An 18536-nucleotide genomic window follows, 5' to 3' on the forward strand; every position below is an offset into this window, starting at 1 on the left:
TGGATTCTGAGGGTATGCAGGCTATGGTTATTGAAGGTAAGATAATTCTGCTTACAAGCACTTCTTTCCTCAGCTAAGGCACTACTAAACTGAGCTTTACTGTGAGCTCCATGTTGTTGGCCCAGCCTGTATTCACTTGACGATTACCAAAAGGCTGTCCAGGGAGTCCTTCCCACTACCCAGATCTTTAGTGAGGTGACCTAATGGTTCCTGTAGTTACTACAGCCTCTCTGGATGATGCAGCTCATAATTTCCTACTTATGTAGAGCAGATCTAGATCAAGTGGGTAAAGGTCATCTTTATTGAGACCAACTATCATTCCTGAACCTACTTTGATGGGAATCCCAACCTGAAGTCCAGAATTAGAGGTCTGTTTGCTGGTTCCTACTAATGTGGCAGACCTATGCAGTCTATGTGTTCGGTTCCTCTTTAGGTACCTGGAATTTTTCTTTTTGGCCAATAACACGTAGATATCCAGATGCCAAAGCTCAAATATAAAAGTCTGTTGATGCGGTTCCCTCTGCTGCTCTTTCTGCTGTAAGGCAAGAACCTGTAGTTATAGAATATGTGGAACACTTGCTGTGCTTCTGCACCCATGTTCAGCTTCTGAATTTGTGTGATCTCAACCTCACTGCTAAAGAAAATGCTCGTTACTGGTTACTGGCAAGAAGGTTCTACTAGAACCAAACAGACAAGAACTTCAGTCTGGCATTTTTAGCAGAAGATTGTGGCCTTAGTTGTAGTTATTCTGTCCTTTGTTCTCACTGAAGGAGTTTAGTTTTATCAGTGTCTGCCTAAAGAATAATGTCTACATACTACCCTCTTGATGGAATCTCCTTGACTTCTGTTCATTGTTGTAGTTTTGTGTTTTTGCTGGGCTTTGTTCCCAAACAGAGATCTAACGGGAACTGAATCTGATTCTGTCCAAACCATTCCCCTGAAAACAGTTATCTGTGTGCCTTGCACTGCACCTTTTCCTGGTGGTGGTTTTCATCCTGGCCATAGCACAGCTAGAAAGATAGAAGATGACCCTAGGTATTATATAGTCCTCTTCTCTGGACAGTGATGGAGCTGCCTTTGGAGATTGTAGCATCTGCTACAGCGTGTGATGCGTAGCTGCCCAAAGTCTGAACAGGCTAATAGACACCACATCTTGAAGAACTTCGGTCACTGATCACTAAGCATCTTTTGTTTATCTGCTTTTTTTATATATATATATATATATATATCTTCTCAGGAAATTTTTAATGTACTGATATTTTAAAGTGGTACCTGTTGATCAATAGTGAGTTTGAAATGGGCTTTAAGTGGTTAGGCAAACTTTTACCAGCACTTTGCTGTCACAGGTTTTGTTAGTATTGTCACATAGAAGGGCACTGAGAGCACTGTCTAAACTCATTCATACCAACTTTTGTTTAAAATATGACAGATTTTTATGTCTGCCCTTTCATTTTCACTTCAGATTTTGCCTGGGGGGGGTGGTGGTATTTATCAGTTTGAAAAGAATATGCAATTTTACACTTGCTACCAGCTAAGTTTGATAGTAAATGTAAAAATACAAGAAAATAAAAATATGGCTAATTTTTAATTTTATCATTTTAAGAGATGCACCATATTGAGACTGCAAATGTTTTACTTAGGATTGGGCAGTGATGCACCTCATCAGTCCTGTGAAGATCAGGAATTGAGTTGAGAGATGTGTTAATGATATCTGCCTTCACAAATGCGCATGGTGCTGATGGTAGGTAGGCTGGCCAAACTGGAATGAAAGTATCATTCATGATGATATATAATCCCATCATTTATTACAATTGTAGAATATCCCACGCTGGAACAGACCCACGAGGATCGAGTCCAACTCCTGATATGTGGGACTACACGGCATGAAATACCCCTCTAATGTTGGCGGGATCTCAGAGCTATTGGATTAATTATGCAAGTAGAAAGGGAAGAGAGAACAATCTTCAAATAGTTGAAAATACTGTTTTGAGCAGACATAGTATGAATTTTCATACAAAACTAAGAAAAGTCAGCTATGTTTAAAATCTCAATGTAATGAGCTTTGCCAAGGTTTTTGAGTACTTCCTTTAAGCAGTGTTTTCTTCTCTCTTGTAGCAACTAATTTTATGAAACATTAATTCAGTCACTCATTCCTGTTTTCAGCGAGAGCATTTATACTTTCTCCACTGTCAAGCAAAGGAGAAGAAAAAAAAAGAGTTGCCATTTCAGTCTGCTAGCTGCTCTTTGTTATGGCTTCTGTAGCAAGATCTTTCAACTAGTCCCGCTATATTCAGGATCAGGGAACAGCTCAGAGAATTGCCATTTGAACAGCAGTCTCGTGGAAAAAGGTAAGAACCATTTCTTGCCAATCAGTGGGGCAGGGAATATGCTGTTCTTGTTTTGTTGGTGGTGGTGGTTGTGTTTTTGTTTTTTTTTTTTTGCTCACTGTTCTGATCCAAAAAGTACAGACCAAGTTGTTGTTCCCTCTTCAAATAGATATGTCGGTGCTGTGGGTTGGTTCAGGGAGCGTGGTGGTGTTCTGACCCGGAAGCTGGGCAGCATTTTAGTTTAAGGTTTTACAGGAAGAGAGGGCAAGTTCAACCAGCTCATCAGGAGAAAAACTGGGGATGTGGGGGTGTTTTGGGTGAGTGTAGGTGATCACAGCAAGGGTTATGGGCTGCCAAGAAAGAAATGACACTAGCAAACAGTGGAAAATACCATGTTGTGAGGGGCGGGGATGATCTGAAAAGGGTATGACTAGCCTGAAGGGCTAGACCACTGACCATTTCACGAGAGCAACATCACAACGGCTGCAGCGCAGGTTTTACTGTCAGAAGTTGCCAAACGCGTGCCCCTGCATGTCTAAGAAACCAATCCAACATGGTTTTCAATGTAAACCTCATTCTGGGATTGAGTTTGGGTTTTGTGTAAATTATGAAAGAATGTGTTGGTTTAGAATCTTACACACATAGTGTGCTCAGTCTCTTTCAAACAGATTGTTGTTTCAGCAGCTTCCAACTCAATAATGTGTGTCTACATAGAGACATCTCATTCTGCGGGTTGTTAAAAGCCAATGCAAGCTACAACAGCGGCCTTCCTTCTTTCTCCTTTCCTTAGTGGTTAAAAGCCTGTTTTTCACGTTTGTCACCACCTCCAGTACCTACCTGCAGTTCCTAGGGGCTTCTTGCAGGAAAGTAAACGAAATGAACTGAAAAGAGGTATTTGAAGTATGTGTCTATTGAGTTTCAGTTATTTGTTCAGCACAGGTCAGGTACTGAATAGCGCAATAAACTAGCCCCCCGGTTTGCTTCCTCGCTCTTCTAAGGCAGTGCCTGCCTTCTGCCTCCCTCAGGGCGTGCTTCGGCTGCCTTGGTGTTAGCTGCTGTGGTTATAACCACGAAAGGGGGCTTAAAGAGCCTATTTTAGCGCCGTTACTGCCGGTGTCCTGCGCCGCTGCCCGTGTTCATAAAGGTCTTGTTACCGGTGGCGGAAGAATTCTAGAGAGACTGAAAAGGAACTGAACCCACCCCCTCAGCACCTTCCTGGGCATCTGCTTCGGTCCCAGGTGTGAACAGTCACCGGCCCGCAGTCCCCTTGCACCTGTGCCCTCTCTCCCCCTGGGCCGTAGTTTCAGAGCTCCCTTTTCCAGCCAGCCCCCCCCGGGTGGTGCTTTATTGCCCCGTGAGGGGGCCAGACCCCGGCCCTGCGCGGAGAGGGAGGCCCCGCCCACCTCCCCCCGCCTCGCTGCGGATTGGCGGCCGCCGTGTGTACACACACCAGGTGCGGCCAATGGCGGGCGGCGGCCGCCCGACCTCACGCGGGGCGGCGGCCAATGAGAGCGGCCGCTCACCAGACGCCGCCAAGCTTGTGCGGGGGAGAAGAAGCAGCCGGGTAGAGCGCGGCGCGGCGGCGGCGCCAGGCGGCGAGTGGGGGCCGGGCGCGGGGGGGCGGGGGCGGGACGCGAGGGGCCGGCAGGGGAGGGGGGGGAGCGGCGGGGCCGCCACGCGCAGGGGCTCGCGCCCGCCCACGGGGCCTCCTCGCGCGCGGCCCTGAGGCGGCAGCGGGCGGGGCGCGGCGGAGGGCTCGGCCCGGCCCGGCCCGGCCCGCTGAGGGCCCCGCCGCCCTCCCGGCGCCTCAGCGCCGCCGCCTAGGCCCGGCTCGCGCCGCCGCGTCCCCTCCCCTTCCTCCCCGCCGCCGCCGGGGCCTGCGGGCACCGGGGGCTGGCTGGGGGCCGGCAGCGGGAGGCCTGTCCCGCTTCTCCTCGGCGAGGGGCTCGGCGGCCGCGGGGGGCCCGGCCGTGAGGGCCGCCTGTCAGAGCGGGCCTGCAGACAATGGGGGAGCGCTCCCAGGCGAACTGCCTGGGGCGGGGAGGAACCGTACCTGCGGGAGAGCGCACAGCCCCGGTGTCAGCCCTGGGCTGAGCCGCGGGGAGAGCCCGTGCCGGGGCCTCGGGGGGCCCTGCCCTGCAGGGGCTTTGGTTGGCGTTTTCCCTGTCAGATCGTGGTCTGACACAGGTAGGGGACTGTTTGGATTCGTGTAGATTAACAGGTATGCTGTGTAAAAGTAAAAGGGAAAGGAAAGTGATCGTTTGGTCGCCTCTTATGGTTTGGAAACTAGTTCAATTACTATCATGCCTCTTCACCAGTATTTTAACAGCCAAGGGATTTATTTTTATATTTAATATAGATTTTTATTTATTTATTTCTAAAAAGGATGTGGTTCCGTACTAAGGAAAAGATGGAAAATTTAAATGTTAGCAAGTTACCTCATGGGTGAATTTAATACTGATCCCATTTCCCTGTCAAATTGTTGGGCTTTCTCCTAAGCAGTTCTTGCTTGCTCAGAAATCACTGATTTGACACACAGAGCAGAAAGAAACCGTTTGACCCATGCTGCATTGATGCAGTTAACGTTAGACAAAGTATATGCCCCTGGGTGGAATCCTCTTTATTGCTCTAGAGGGTTCTGATGGGCAAGCTCACTTTTCAGAGTGATACAGTACTGCTTTCAGAGCACAGCACCCAGAGACCAGCTGTCCAGCATAAAAGGGACAGGCCAAACAATTTGGCTAAGCAAAATAGTGCTGCTGTGCAGAGGATTTTGGTACTTCGGGAGAGTTCCTTATTTCCTACTCTTTTATCTGCTGGACGCTATCGTAGGAGACTCTTGGGCGTCTGGAACTGCTTGAGGGACAGTTGGAGCAACCTCAAAGTAAAGATATGGCCTTATGTTTTAGCATCTTGCGTTGGGTTTGGCTAAAAGTGCTGTTACAGGTTTGGTGAAAAGTAGGAATTGAAATTCTAGTCTTCTGTTCCCTGCAGGAGCGTGTAACGTTATTCAGTTCAAGTGAGCAGTTCTCTTCACCATGCCTAGAGGAAGGCCTAGTGCAAGTCTCTAAAAGCAATAGAAGAATAACGACTGGATAGGGCTAGGGGAGGGAAGTTGCAGCCCATACTGTGTAGATATTAATACTTAAACTTCTGCATCCTAACGTGGATCAGAACGGAGGATGGGTTCTGTAGTTACAACTAGTCTAATTCAGTTCTTAGAACTGCGTTTCTTCTGATGTGCTACCTTAAAAAGTATTCTTAGAATTGTCTTCAATAAGCAGCAATTTCATACAGTGTTTGCTTTGTCTGCATACTTCTTGGTGTAATGATTCAGGATTTCTCAGTTGCCTTTCTAATTACTTTCATAGGACAAAACTATTAATGATCAACACCAAATCTTAAAATAGGAAAAATAAACTCTTTTTTGCGCAGTCTGGTGCAAGGAAATACATGTGGGGAGTTCCTGTGTGCAAAACCAAGAAGCCATTGGAATCAGTAAGATTTTAGGTGTTTGGCAATCCACATGTGTTGGTATGCAAATAGTGTGCACATTACCTAAAAGCTGATGATATAACTGCCTGTTGTGGGATCTGAAACGCCAGGTATGTGCCAGTGATGCTAGGAAATACTGTGAGAAGGTGCAGGTGTAGTGGGCAGTGACAGTTTTATAACAACTTCCTGGTTGGACTCTTGGTGAGTGCTTTGTAGCAGCCACTGTTAGGATGAGATTCACTTCCCCACACCCGTTTCTTGGTTTACAGACAGTAGCTCTTTTGCAAGAAGGTGAAGCAGTAATAAGTTAGCTTACACTAGTGGTCTCATTAAAGGAACCTTTTTGCTGCTTTGTCTTGTTTCCTGTGTGGAATGATAGTTTCCAATAAAGGGAAGGAAGGGTGGTAGCTGAGGTTATGCTTCTCCTATTCCTAGATAGCTGGTTCTTTCCCAAAAGAGAATGTGTCCCTAACATGAAGTTTTTGTTCTCTTCTGTAGGCTGAAGTCCATTTGTGAATGTAGTTTTGGTCCTGCTGCGTATTTTTTTCCCTTGTTAGGGAAAGTTAGGGCATGCTCCTCTGTTTGGAAAGTCGGGTTCTTGCTGCTGGCAGGTTGGTCTCCGTTTGGGTCGGATGAGAAAATGATTTGGTTCTGTCTTACAGCCTCCCATTCAACAGAGTCCCTTACTGACCGCTGTCAGGTGACTCCTTGGCAGGGACACAGGAAGGCTGCTTTGGGAGGAACTCATCCCTTTCCCAGTGGCAGGAGTTGGCAAGTGTGTTCTGGGTCAGTGACCTCTTTCGTTCACTGGTTTGTTATTGGGAATTTCAGCCCAAGATGTAAGTGGAAAAAAATCAAGAAAAATGTATGTTCAAAATGCAATTGGCAGGTTGCTACAGGTGAGGTTGTGTAAGTGAATTCTTCAACCTGGTAGCAGCTGTTGTAGTGTTTTGTGTGGAAATTAAAGCCTTAAAAGCAAACAGATGTATCAGTGTTTGCTCATTAATGCTTGTGAATGCCAGTGCACTAATATGTTAAAAGTCACATGTGAACTGTAGCGGTCATCCATGTATTAAACCTTTCCTGTGTGAGCAGGAGTTATATTTACCATAATAACTCTAATTGACCTATAATAGAAATTACAGTGGTGACATGACCAGTAGTTGAGAGTAAGATTAGGAACTACAATCAAAAGTGAGCTTATGTCCCCAGAGTGAAATCAAAAACCCTTAGTGAGGGGTTCTCCATACGTTGTAAGGAAAGAGAGAACTTCTCCCTTCATTATCAACTTGAGTTTGAGAAACTTGAGAAATCTATTTCTTTTCTCTGAAATGTGCAATCCAACTGTTGCAAGCTTCAGTTAGAATCCAGCTTACGATTGTGAATACCTTTAAACATTTTTTAAAAATCAGTTACTTCATATGTAAAACTGGTAAAATTCAGGCTGTGTATCCATTCTGTATAATAGGTCAGGCTTCTGTTGTCTCTCATAAGCAAATATTCTTGCTCCTCCTTGCTGCGTAAGAAATTGGGAAAGCTACGATCTGAAGACAAAACATCCCGCCACTTCCTAATACATTTTCAAAGCAAGCATGCATTCCAGTGAACTCCCCAAAAGCATGGATTAGTCTTCATGCGAGCAAAACATATCCAACCTTTTGTTACACTTCAACCCAGCAGTAAATTTGAAGTATGCCATAAATGCTTTTTTCAGAGGCTGAATCACGACATGGTGCCCAAGCAGAGGGAACTACTCAGACAGCTTGCTCAGCTGAAGGTTGGTGCTGTCTTGTGCACAGGCCTAGGTGGTCATCTGGTGTGTTGGTGAGTCGTGGCATACAGAGAGCTTCCTTCTGCCCCCTTCCTACCCGTGGTTGCTAGTCTGAAACTATTAGGAGCTAAACTGGCTCAGCAAGGGGTCAGGTAAAAATGGGAGTTGTTGAGAGTGTGCAGTGTGGGGAAGGAGTGGGGAACTACGAAACAGGAAGAAGTGGGAAAGCCCTTTTAGCAGTGATAGTGGCAGGATCTTATGTCAGCGCAGCTTGTTGCAGGGAGCTGCACCCTTTGGGTAGTTTTGTATGCTGTAATCAAGATTTGAAAGTTTGTGCATCACTAGAAAAAAAAAACTTTTTCCTCTTTTGCCTTTCTACCAAATTTTTTTTAACTTTTCCCCTTTGGTGAATACTGTCATAATCTTCAGTCCAGGCAAGAAGAGAGTTAATAATAGCTTTACACAGGAGCAAAGCTCCTAGTAAGTTATAAGAAAAACACGGGAAAGAGTCATTAAGTTTCTCCCCATCATCGAGTTCATTATCCCTATATAACTTGGTGATCTTTAATTAACTGTAAATGTAAAATTATCTTCAGTTCATTGGACATGAAGATCCTTCCAGCTGCAGGGTATGGAAAGAAGCGTATCTCAACAGGGCAGTTACCCTGTGCCATGTGCTTGCCAATGTACTGATAACTGTGGAAATTCTAAAATCTCAAAGCTTATTACAAGGCAATATCCAGAGCATTCTCTGAAGTATCATACAGCATGTACACTGGTGGTGGTAAGAAGCTTGTTTGAAACCTCAGTAGTGCAAAAGATGCTCCTGTCAGCTGAATTTAATTGAAAGAGAAGCTGATGTATTTACTGGCAATGCACAAAGACTGGCTTACCGAGGTATTTTTCAGTCATTCTTATAGATCACTCAATTTTGTTTTCCAAATGTCATCCCATTGCTAAAACGAACATCGGAAGAGAAAAAAAATATGGTCTTGAAAATATAGTATGCTCTTAACTGGCAGAAGGTTTTACCTGCCTCTTTGTACTGAACCAGTAGAAGCCCAAACGTTGTGCCCTGTATTGCAGTTGGCTATGGGAAAATACTTGGGCTAGAAGGCTACCTAGAGATCAAAAGATAAGCTTATAGAACAGGTTGGCTACTTAACGGAACTGCTGCTAAATTTCTGTTGCTTTGAAACGTATCGGTGCATGTCAGTGCTGATAGAAGTAAGTCGTCTCTAAATCAAAAAAAAAAAAAGTTAAGTCATCTATTAAGTGGTGCATGAATGTTACCCGCTCTTCTGATGTCAAACCCTACATACTTTATCTTGAATGACAGTAAGCTGGTTTGGGGAATTAAAAACAGCCTCAGACTAGGTTTAAGTACATGGAAATCATTCCACATTTAATGTAACCTCCTCATTATTTGAGCAATAAGGGACGTGCTTCACCTCAACGATTTTGAAACAAGCCCTGAGTGCTGCAACGTGTAGTTTAGCATTGCTACTCGCATGGTGCTGGGTATGTCTGAGAGCCTGTCTAAGAAACTCTGTGCCTTGAGGGAAGGGATAGCCAGTTGCAGGCCGATGGGATTTGGGTCTAAGGCAGGCATGGCATCAGGCCGCTCTGCACCGCCAGGGCTGGACCAGCAGCAGCACTTTGGGCACAGCACTGACTGTAATGCATGGCAGCCAAGTGCTTGTAGACGTTGGGCACCGTCAGCTGGGAGAGTTTTATTACAGCTTTGGACTTTACCCCTGTGCTGTGTGGCGTTGTCCCTTGTGCATCCACTCAGACCTATTTTCATCGCAGGTCACCGTGCTGTTCCAGACATCTTGTGGCCTCCATTGACAGCTTTTGCTCGTTGTGTTGTAATGCCTGCAACAGTGACAGCAAATTGAGCCAGTCGTAGCAGTAATGGGGATGCATTGTTTGGGATCAAGTCAATGCTGAAAGGGATCTGATTCATTTGCTGCCTCAGTATGTGCTGCATGAGGTCTTAGAGGGACACTTCCCCGGCACCCTCCTGACAAACCACACTGAATGTCAGCTGTTTGTTGTGTAACTTCGGTTCTGCTGTCAGGAGGTGCCCCGCTGGTTGTTCTGACAGCACACTGGCATTTTGCGCCATCACAGCAGCTGAGGAGAAACTGGTCGGTATGGGTATTTACTTGGTTTCTTTCCTTCTGATTTCTCTGATGTTAGCTGGTTACCCCAAAGCACAGGATGAGATGTTTGCTTTCAAATAGGTTCACATACAACTGTATCTTCCTTGTGTGTCTTGGCTTAAAGCAGTTGAGTTCATTTCATTTTCGTGGAATGTAGTAGTGAAAACAAAGTACTTTTGTACTTTGGCTTCATAGGTTGCAGTCTTTTAAGTCATATAAAAAATGATTAAACCTTGAGTGCTTCAGAATTATCCAGTCCTAAATAGTTTCTTTTTCAGTACTGCACGCAATAATGAAACCATGTTTGGTTTCACTAACAGCCATAATTTGTAGAAAGAAGATAAAGCAGTGTTTGTGCTTCGTGTGCCTTTCAGCCTTCAGAGCTCTACATGAGCTTGATGCTTTTAAACTCCCTCCTCTTCTCAAGGTATTTTATTTTGTTAAAAACTCCAGTACCATTTTACAGTCAGGTCTCTTAGATTTGCTTTGTTCAGTCTCTAATCACCTTGTCTGTTATCGGCTAGGGCTTTCCTGAAGGCATACTTTTACTTTGCTCACAGTAAATGCTGAAGAAAAAAAAAAGTTGTAGTTCCTGTAAGATCTTCATCATGCACATCATAGTGGGTGTTCCTTTTGCATGTTTCCTAAGAGCTTCTTCCTTTTTTAATATTATTTCCAACATCAAAATTAGGTATGTGACGTGCTGAATACACCCTTTAGTTGGGTTTTTGGAGTTCAGTAAGTGACAAACTGGATGTTGTATGGCCATTTGGTGATTCTGTGACATGGGTATCCCTGTTTTTTTTTTCAGTCTGTGGGCCAAGTTTATTCCTTGTGCATATACATAAAGGATAAAACTGAGACTATGTCATCTGAAGATGACTCGGGGAAAAAAAGTTTGTCAACAAATCAATGAAATCTTCCTAGAGATGTGCAAAATCATTAATTTGAAGTTCAGAAACTTGGTAACAGACCTGTTTTTCTGTTTCTCAGAGTACCAAGAAATTATTCTGATGAGTACATACAGATTTTTTCACTAAAATCAGTTCTTCCTGACCTCAATTGCTTCAAAAAGGAATTGGATGCTGAAACATTTTTCAGGAACAAGAAGGTGACACAGTTCTGGGAGCAGGTGGATTTGGGACCGGTACTTTGTAGTTTTGAAACTTTACTGCTCTGAAAGCGGAGATACGAGGCAACATATGTGTGACAGGTGGTCTGCTCTGTGTGGATGCTGTGCATAAATTAGTTGTTTAACATGAAGCCTGTGCTGCTTAGTAAGGAATCTTTCTGTCACCGCTCTTCTCTGAAATCAGCTTTGGAGTGACGTAGCTTGGAGCTAGTGCATTAGTGCATTCTGCTTTGTTGTTACTGCAACTTCAGAGTAAATCTGCCTTTTAACTTGTAAGGAGGAATATGTACAGGTAACCATTCTTGCACTGTTTTGTGGTAACTTGAGCTTGATTATCTAGGTTTTCATAAAGTTGTGGAAGAAATCACAGCTCAAACTTTACAAAGTTACACAGTTCACTTTGCTCACTGTGCTCTGCATTTGACCAAAAGGCAAAATTAGGGGAGTGGGTTATAAGCCAAGGCTTAGGTTACAAAGGGAGAACCTTAGTTCAAATAAAGCAGCCTCTGTGCCATGTGCCTTGGGCTCTAAACCTGCCTTTAGGCAGCCTCATTTCAGTAGCAACTAGTTAAAGGACAAAAAGGCAGAGGTTTATGTTTCTGTATCAGTGCAGTGCAGGCTGTCAGACAGTGATGGGGACTGAGGAGAATCTCCATTCTGAGGCCATCTGTATGGGTTCTTTTGTCTGAGCCTGACGAGAGGTCATGGCAGATGGTGGGGTCGCAAAGTCTGGCTTCTTGAGCTTGACAAAGTGTGTTCATAAAGCTGGAAGAACACCGACTGTGCAGGCTGAAGAGCGTTGTGGCAGAGACGGTAACAGTTTATGATGATGCCTTCTGGATCACTAAGCCTAGTGGCAAATAACCTGTCAGAGACGGAACTATTTTGCTTATCTGTCAGCAGTTTAAAACTGCTTAGCAGTTGTGTTCTTATCTACGCTTTATGTGAGTACATTACTTGTAAAGCCTCTTAAAGCAAGACAGATAGGGTAAGCTACATAAATTTTGGCCAGGGCTCCCGATGACATATTTGGAAAGTGTGTGTGGAAGGAGGAGGAAGGCAGAGAAAGAAGTAGCACGCGGATCCTCATTTTCAGGTGTGGTGCAGGGTGTCAAGTGTTTGCTCCTTGCCATGACCACTGTTGCTTTATGGCCTTTTTGTGGCAACTTTTCAGGTTTCAGTGTGGTGTTCGTGTGCTGAACGGCTGCTTGGTCACGGCTGCAGGGAGGCCAAGACCTAGGGGAGATGGATACAACTCCTGCAACAGCAAATGGAGAACACCTCCAAGTTGAATAGAATATTTTCCACTAACCCTAGTAACAGTTGAAGGGATACAATGTCTGAATGCACCAAGAAATCTATAGAAAAGTCACAGAATTTAGTATTCTTCTGGATTAATCAAGATCGTGAGCGCAGCGCTGGTAGAGTCCCTCACGAGCAATGTACACTGCTGAAACTGGTTGGGTACTTCCTTAGAAGGGAGGTGAAGACTCACAGAGGAAACAGCATAAATTGCACCTGCTTTTGCAGTTGGTGATTTCTGCTGTAAATGGTTGTGACTCACAGATAGTAACTAGTTTAGGCATCTTCTAAAAGATTTTTCTGAATCAATTCCACTCTTGAAAGTGTGAACATCTCTCCCTCATGCATCTAAAGTGCAATTCAGATGACTTTTGTAGTCCATTTATTAACATCAAGTAGTACTTGTAAAGTACTTTCAAAGTACTTAAGCATTTTGTCAAGTTAATTCTGTCTTTAAAATGTTTTTTGCTGCCAGCATTGATTTGTAACTTTTCTTCAGTTTTCTGTAAGACTTCTGGAATCTTTGATTTAAAAAGAAGTCACTTTAAGTATTCTTCAGTTTAGTAGAATGTTTATCTTTTCCTGGAACACTAATATTCTAATTCTAATTACAGTATTAACCTTCTTATATAAGGACAATATAAAAGCCTGAAAATATGTATTTTAAAAAGTGAGTTTGAACTGGAACATGTTTTTTTTAGACGTTTCCAAAAAATACTAAATGTTTGCTGTGTGGGTACATTTTGTATTATTTCCTACTTCTTATCAAGATCTTTGAACATCTGCAGCAAATGGAATTAGAAGCATTCTCTGGAGGTTAAAGACGCAATGGAGGGAATTAATTCACTTCTAGTTTTTAGGGTCAGTCTGCATTAGATGTAAATGATTGCATGGCTTTAATTATGAGACTTTAGTAATGGTATGACAAGCTCTGCCAGCACATTAATATATTTGGAGCTCTGTATATAAGATTACATCTCTGACTATTTCAGGCAATGTAAATTTCTAGTATCTGTGCAGAACCTAACTGTTGTGGTGATACTAAAAAGAAAAAAAAAACACGTAAAAATCTACTATCCTTGGGAGAAGCAGGGTTTCAGATAGAGAGCTAGTTGAAAATGTATTTTAACTCAGATGTTTTACTTTCTTACAGGATGTTCATTTTAAAGATTACGTGAAGATGAAAAGGGATATCTTATGGTTTTACAGAATATAAAGCAATACTCTGACATGACGGCAAAAAATGTAAGTTTATGAGTCTATACCATGTATTACCTTTCATATTAACATGCTACCGGTCACTTCCGGCTTTCAGAATTTGACGGTCTTTGTGTTTGAGTCTTTGAATGGACAAGATTTTTGTGTACTACACACACATGTCCCAGCATCTTCTGCAGTGTCAATTAAATGAGTTGGAGGCTCTTTAAGGATATAGAGTTTAATCAGCTACAGGTCAGGTTGATAATCAAGGCAATGCTTTATGCTGTTGTTTCCACTAACATCGCTCCAAACTTACCAGAGAGCTTCTCATTTTGTTGAAGCACCAGAGTAAAATCCTTCTACTGAATCTGAGTCTCAAAACTAGAAAGAGCAGAAATACGACACATTTCTGTGCTCGTGGCTGTACACTCCTGGTTTCAAGAAGACTCGGGGCCTTCCTGTGTGTTCATCTGCCACGTTAACCAGATTGTAGAGTAGTGTCCTGAGGCTCTGTCTTTGACTTCCCTACCCCCGGTTCTGAGGAAGCTAATAAAATGGGTAACAGCCTGACCTTAGTTTTCTGCCTGAGTAGCTGTGCTTCTTGAGGTACACAATTTGTATACAGAACAGTTTTGATTAAGCTTGGTGGTCAATGAGTGAATATTGCTTTGAGCCCTCGGCAATTTACCTGTTGGTTGCCTTTGGAAAAGCATCCTCTGACTTAATTAAATCTGAATGGGTTTAGGAAGCAACATGACTAAAGATGTAGGTACCCCAGAATAAAAGTGCAGATAGCCCTAGGATGGCTCTCCATTCAGTCCTTCAGAAACTGCTTGAGTTTTTGTACGTATTTAGTTAGGTTGATGCTGTGGGCATAACTTGGTTAAATTAATTCTCGAGTCTTGGAAGGTTTCTTATCTGTTGGCTTATTAATAGTTTTATTTGGTGTGTAGTTCCAGGGAAAGCTTTCAGATGTCTTATGTTTAACTGTTTGATTCAAGCTGACAGAGTTAGAAAATAAATTGATGTATATATGCAAAACGCTATGACTTACTTCATGGGTCATATTTAGCTGTAGTGTAAATAGATAATTCATCTGACGTATGTGGATTAGCTACAGAAATCTAAATCATTTGTCGGTTTGATATTTTCTTCAGTGCAGTCCGAGGATGAATACCAACGCCAATATAATCCGTAGTGTTCTGCAGTATAGTTAGATACATTGGAAGGGGTCTCAGGAGCGCTTTGCTCCAGCACCCTGATTAATGCTCCTGGACGCTTGTGTTCAGAGCCCAGTTGCTTGGGGCTTTGTCCAGGGCTGCTCAGGGCTTCGGGTTTGGAAACCTCCAAGGACGGACATTTGACATCTAGCCTGGGCAACATACTCTTGTGCTGAATATAGATAGATGTTTTTGTTGTTAGTTACTTTAAGGCAAGGCTATGGTTACTTTATAGAGAAAGTATTTTATTCGTATGCATGCTATGAAATTTTCCACATTAAACTATGCAAACATAGTTATTTAGCTACTGTACTGTTTATGGATTTATTTAATTTAAAAAATCAGTTGCTGTGGTGCAGATGGAAGTAGAACTTAGTTTTCATATTTTTAAGATATACCCATTCAAAGGATTTGCAAAACAATAGTGTGAAAACAAGGGTGATTATATGCTTTCTGTTCTTATTTGTAGCATTTTTACAGGATTTCATAACCAGATTTACTCAGAACTACACACTCAGGCCAAGAGTGTTAGCCCAAGAGTGTTCTATTGCTGCTAGAAGGCCCAGGAACACTTCTGAACGTGTAGAGCTGCAGGGTTTAGCAATGTATCTCTGGGTTTCTGCAGCCTGAAACATGTTTTGAATGTAAGGTTGGTATCTGTCTGCTATGCTGTCTGTAATGCTTTACCGATCTGCAGAGGTTAAGGTGAAACATACTTTTTGGACAGAGCTTCTCTGCAGATGTATCTCCATCATTTTTCTTTCTGTTGAAGCATCAAGGACAGAGAACTCAAAAGTAGTGGAATTTGGACATGCATTCATAACATTCCTCATTGCTGTTTTTCCTTGCTAAACTTTTTGTTGTGTCATGGGAGAATTATCACCGAGCAGTGGGCTCATGAAATGCAGAACACTCATAGTATGCTTGTGGAACTTATCTTATGGATAATTTTGATATCTAATGTATCTAATATCTATAATTTACAGACAATTTGATATTTAATATATCTAATATGTAACATATCTAATGGACAATTTGACTTTTTCCAGAAAAGAATCCCAACCAAAACACCTGCGAATAACAAAATGTTGAGTAAAAGTCATGAATTCTCAGAGATGAGATGTTTACATGCTTACAGTATGCATTGTACCCATATGCTATTTAAGTTGCCTTGTTGCAATGGGTTATTTTATTCTTTTCTTATATCATAATGTGCCTTTTTCGTACCCGTTTTGTACTTAGGGTAAGAAGGCACCGAAACAGTATTGAGAAATGGGGAAAAAAACAGCAAATACTCATGGTAAACTTATTTTCAGGGCAAAATAAATAACGTGCCTCATACAGATCATTTGAATAAGAACTGTTAATTTTGATTGTCTAATCTGATTGTCTAATATAAATGTGCTTGTAAAGTTGTTTGTCACTGCTTCTCAGAGGGTGGTTGTCCTGTCAGTGATGAGGTCAGTTAACATGGCTGTAAGAGTTGTCCTTTCACATGTTGATGTGAAGGAAAATTAGAATAATTTAGCTGCTGAAGTTGGTTAAGAGGGTCTTAAACAAGCCTTAACACCTGTTTTAGAAAGGGAATTCCTTAAAAACAAAGTAAAGAACAGTAGCTGTTCTGAAGTAATATTCCATGCAAATATTATGTTGAGAGCGCCTTTCTTAGGTCCTGAGGTGTTTCGGTATGTGCTATTACAACAGTATGTCTACAAATCAGTCTGTCAGGGCTTACAGGTATAAGAAAGCAACAACGAACAACTTCTGCATGCTATTATCTAGAATAATTCTAGGTCAGAGAGAATGAAAATGTTTCAGGTTGATGGGATAATGAATTTCTTGTATGGAAAGGGAAGGGTTGCAGGGAGAGACTGGATAACTGAGCAGTATGTCAACCAGTGGAGAAGGCTGGTGAGTTACAAGGGCAACTAGTGAAAGTTTGCCCCATCCAAGATTTTGCTCTGTCCTTTGTTGTCTTCATCTTGCATCATGGTTGAATTCATCTTGCTGCAGATAGACAAAAACAAGAATCCCGCCCCTGCCATACACAGTAGTCCAGACACTCTGAGGCAGAGTTACAAAGCAGAAGTATCATGTGGACCATACAAAACGTAATAAATGATGCATACCTACGTAAGCTAAGCCTGTAGCCTTAATTCTTTAAATAGGGTCTGAGTAAGAATGGGTTACTTGTAGTGCAGCTAGCTACTTTTTTTTTCCCCATTCCTTAAAATCCATTTTGGATTACATCTGAAATTTTCAAGCAGTTTATGTGAAATAGAGATTACATCTCTTCCTTTTGCCAGGACATGGGTACTTAGGTGATTAAACTAAAAGATCCCCAAAATCTGTGGACGTTACAGAAGTGCAGATAACAACATGACCTGCATTGACATTAGTGACATCAAAAGGAAATACTGTCAAGTTCTTGTTCTGTTGCAGCATCGTAATACCGCATCAAACTTTGCTCTTTTTGTGGGTTTAGCTATGGTAATCCTGTAAGAGAAACACTCTTTTTATCTGTCACTTACCATTTAAGCTCTCATGAAATTCATGTCGCTCCAGTGCTGTTCGTTGTGGAGTTTCCCAAACTTTCCGACGCCTGTTTTGGATCTCCCGCAGAACACATTTGCAGCGTGACCCCTTCCCACACGAGGTGGCAGAGCAGCCCACGCCCGGGTGGAAGCACTCCCAGCCCCGGGCAGCTGCTCCGCTTCCCTTCCTTTCCCTCCCTGCTCGCTGCCTGCCTGCCGCTGCCACCTAGTGGGGGAAAGGGAAATCTGAGGAAAACCAGAAAGGCTTGCTTTGTTTTAAGAGCAACTTCGGATGACAGTGTAGTCTGCAGCGACTAAAGCAGTTGGTTGTCCGACTGTGCACGGGTGTGACAGGAAAGAGCAGGTCCAATACAAAAAGCTTCTGATATAAGCTGATTATCTATATTGAGTGTCTGCATGGCTTTTTGTTTACAGAGGTATGTAGCTTAGCTAATTTAGGCAGTATTTTATGGTCAGGGTAGTGCAGCAACAGATAAGGTTCATATGTTGCTCCTGGTGGTGGAAAAATCTTAATAATGCTTCAAAAGTCTGGCACAGTGCTGGGGGCAGATTTTCCCCTTCAAAACTTACTTGCCCAGTACAAGCTCGCTGGCTGAATGGAGTGACTGTGTGCTTCTAGTAAGTACTTTTTGTTCTTCTGCAATTTAAGTCAGTGATATGTTACTGCTGTTTAATTTGTCTTCAATCAAATGATTCTCTGATTTGATATGATTAAAATTCTGCTAGCAAACCTAGTGTATATTTTTACTACATACATCTCTAAAAAAAGGCAAACATTTGATCCTTGATTGCATAATTGTTTTTTCTTAACTTGGATACCTGAACACTTTGTTCAGTTATTTAGAGAAACACTCAAATTTTATAACAATTCTTAAAGATTTTGTATTATTTTGTGTAGTTGCCTGCTGGAGGACTTGTGCTCTGATTCTGAGCAGGTTCCAGAGGAGCACAGTCACTCGGTGCTTACCGCAGCTTCCGTCTTGGAAGCAAAACAAAACGCTTTGTTGAGCAGAGCTTACTAAGGGGCTACAGGCGTAGTGCTCTGAAACTGCAGAACGCTGTATCGTTCTTTGCTGTTGCTGGGCCCATCCCTTCCTAACTGGGCTCTGAGGGACTTTCCTTCTCCTCCCTATCTAGGAATGGTGATCTTGTGTTTTTCTATGCAAACGCCGCCTTTCTGTGCTCTGTGTACATGCCAAAATCAGAGATGTACCATTGTGTATATGATTCATGTTCTCCACATCTCCAGTAATTTACCCTGTCTGTAAATCGGGTTATCTGTGAAGACCTGGGAATGTATTTTAAAGACATCAGTAGGCATGGCTCTCAGCCTGGTGTGCCATGGTGTCTAGTACTGGGAATGCAG

The 18536-nt window shown here is 42.8% G+C and overlaps 1 protein-coding gene across 12 annotated transcripts in view; it reads left to right on the plus strand.

Annotated features, from left to right (window-relative positions):
- Positions 1-2002: 2002 nt before the first annotated feature.
- TFDP2 (transcription factor Dp-2) overlaps positions 2003-18536 on the plus strand; it is an 85446-nt gene continuing 68912 nt past the window's right edge. For 2 of the 12 annotated variants that reach the window (XM_048062895.2, XM_067002202.1), the window contains exons 1-2: positions 3844-3922; positions 13349-13440. In XM_048062895.2, the coding sequence (XP_047918852.1) occupies positions 13393-13440 (48 nt within the window). In that variant the 5' untranslated portion in view covers positions 3844-3922; positions 13349-13392. Of the gene's footprint in view, positions 2349-3842; positions 3923-4015; positions 4515-7622; positions 7647-13348; positions 13441-18536 lie in introns of those variants that run through there. The other 10 variants (XM_013181498.3, XM_048062894.2, XM_048062899.2 and 7 more) reach the window with 10 other exon arrangements.

Source organism: Anser cygnoides, chromosome 9 (genome assembly GCF_040182565.1).
Source record: "Anser cygnoides isolate HZ-2024a breed goose chromosome 9, Taihu_goose_T2T_genome, whole genome shotgun sequence".
NCBI lineage: Eukaryota > Metazoa > Chordata > Aves > Anseriformes > Anatidae > Anser > Anser cygnoides.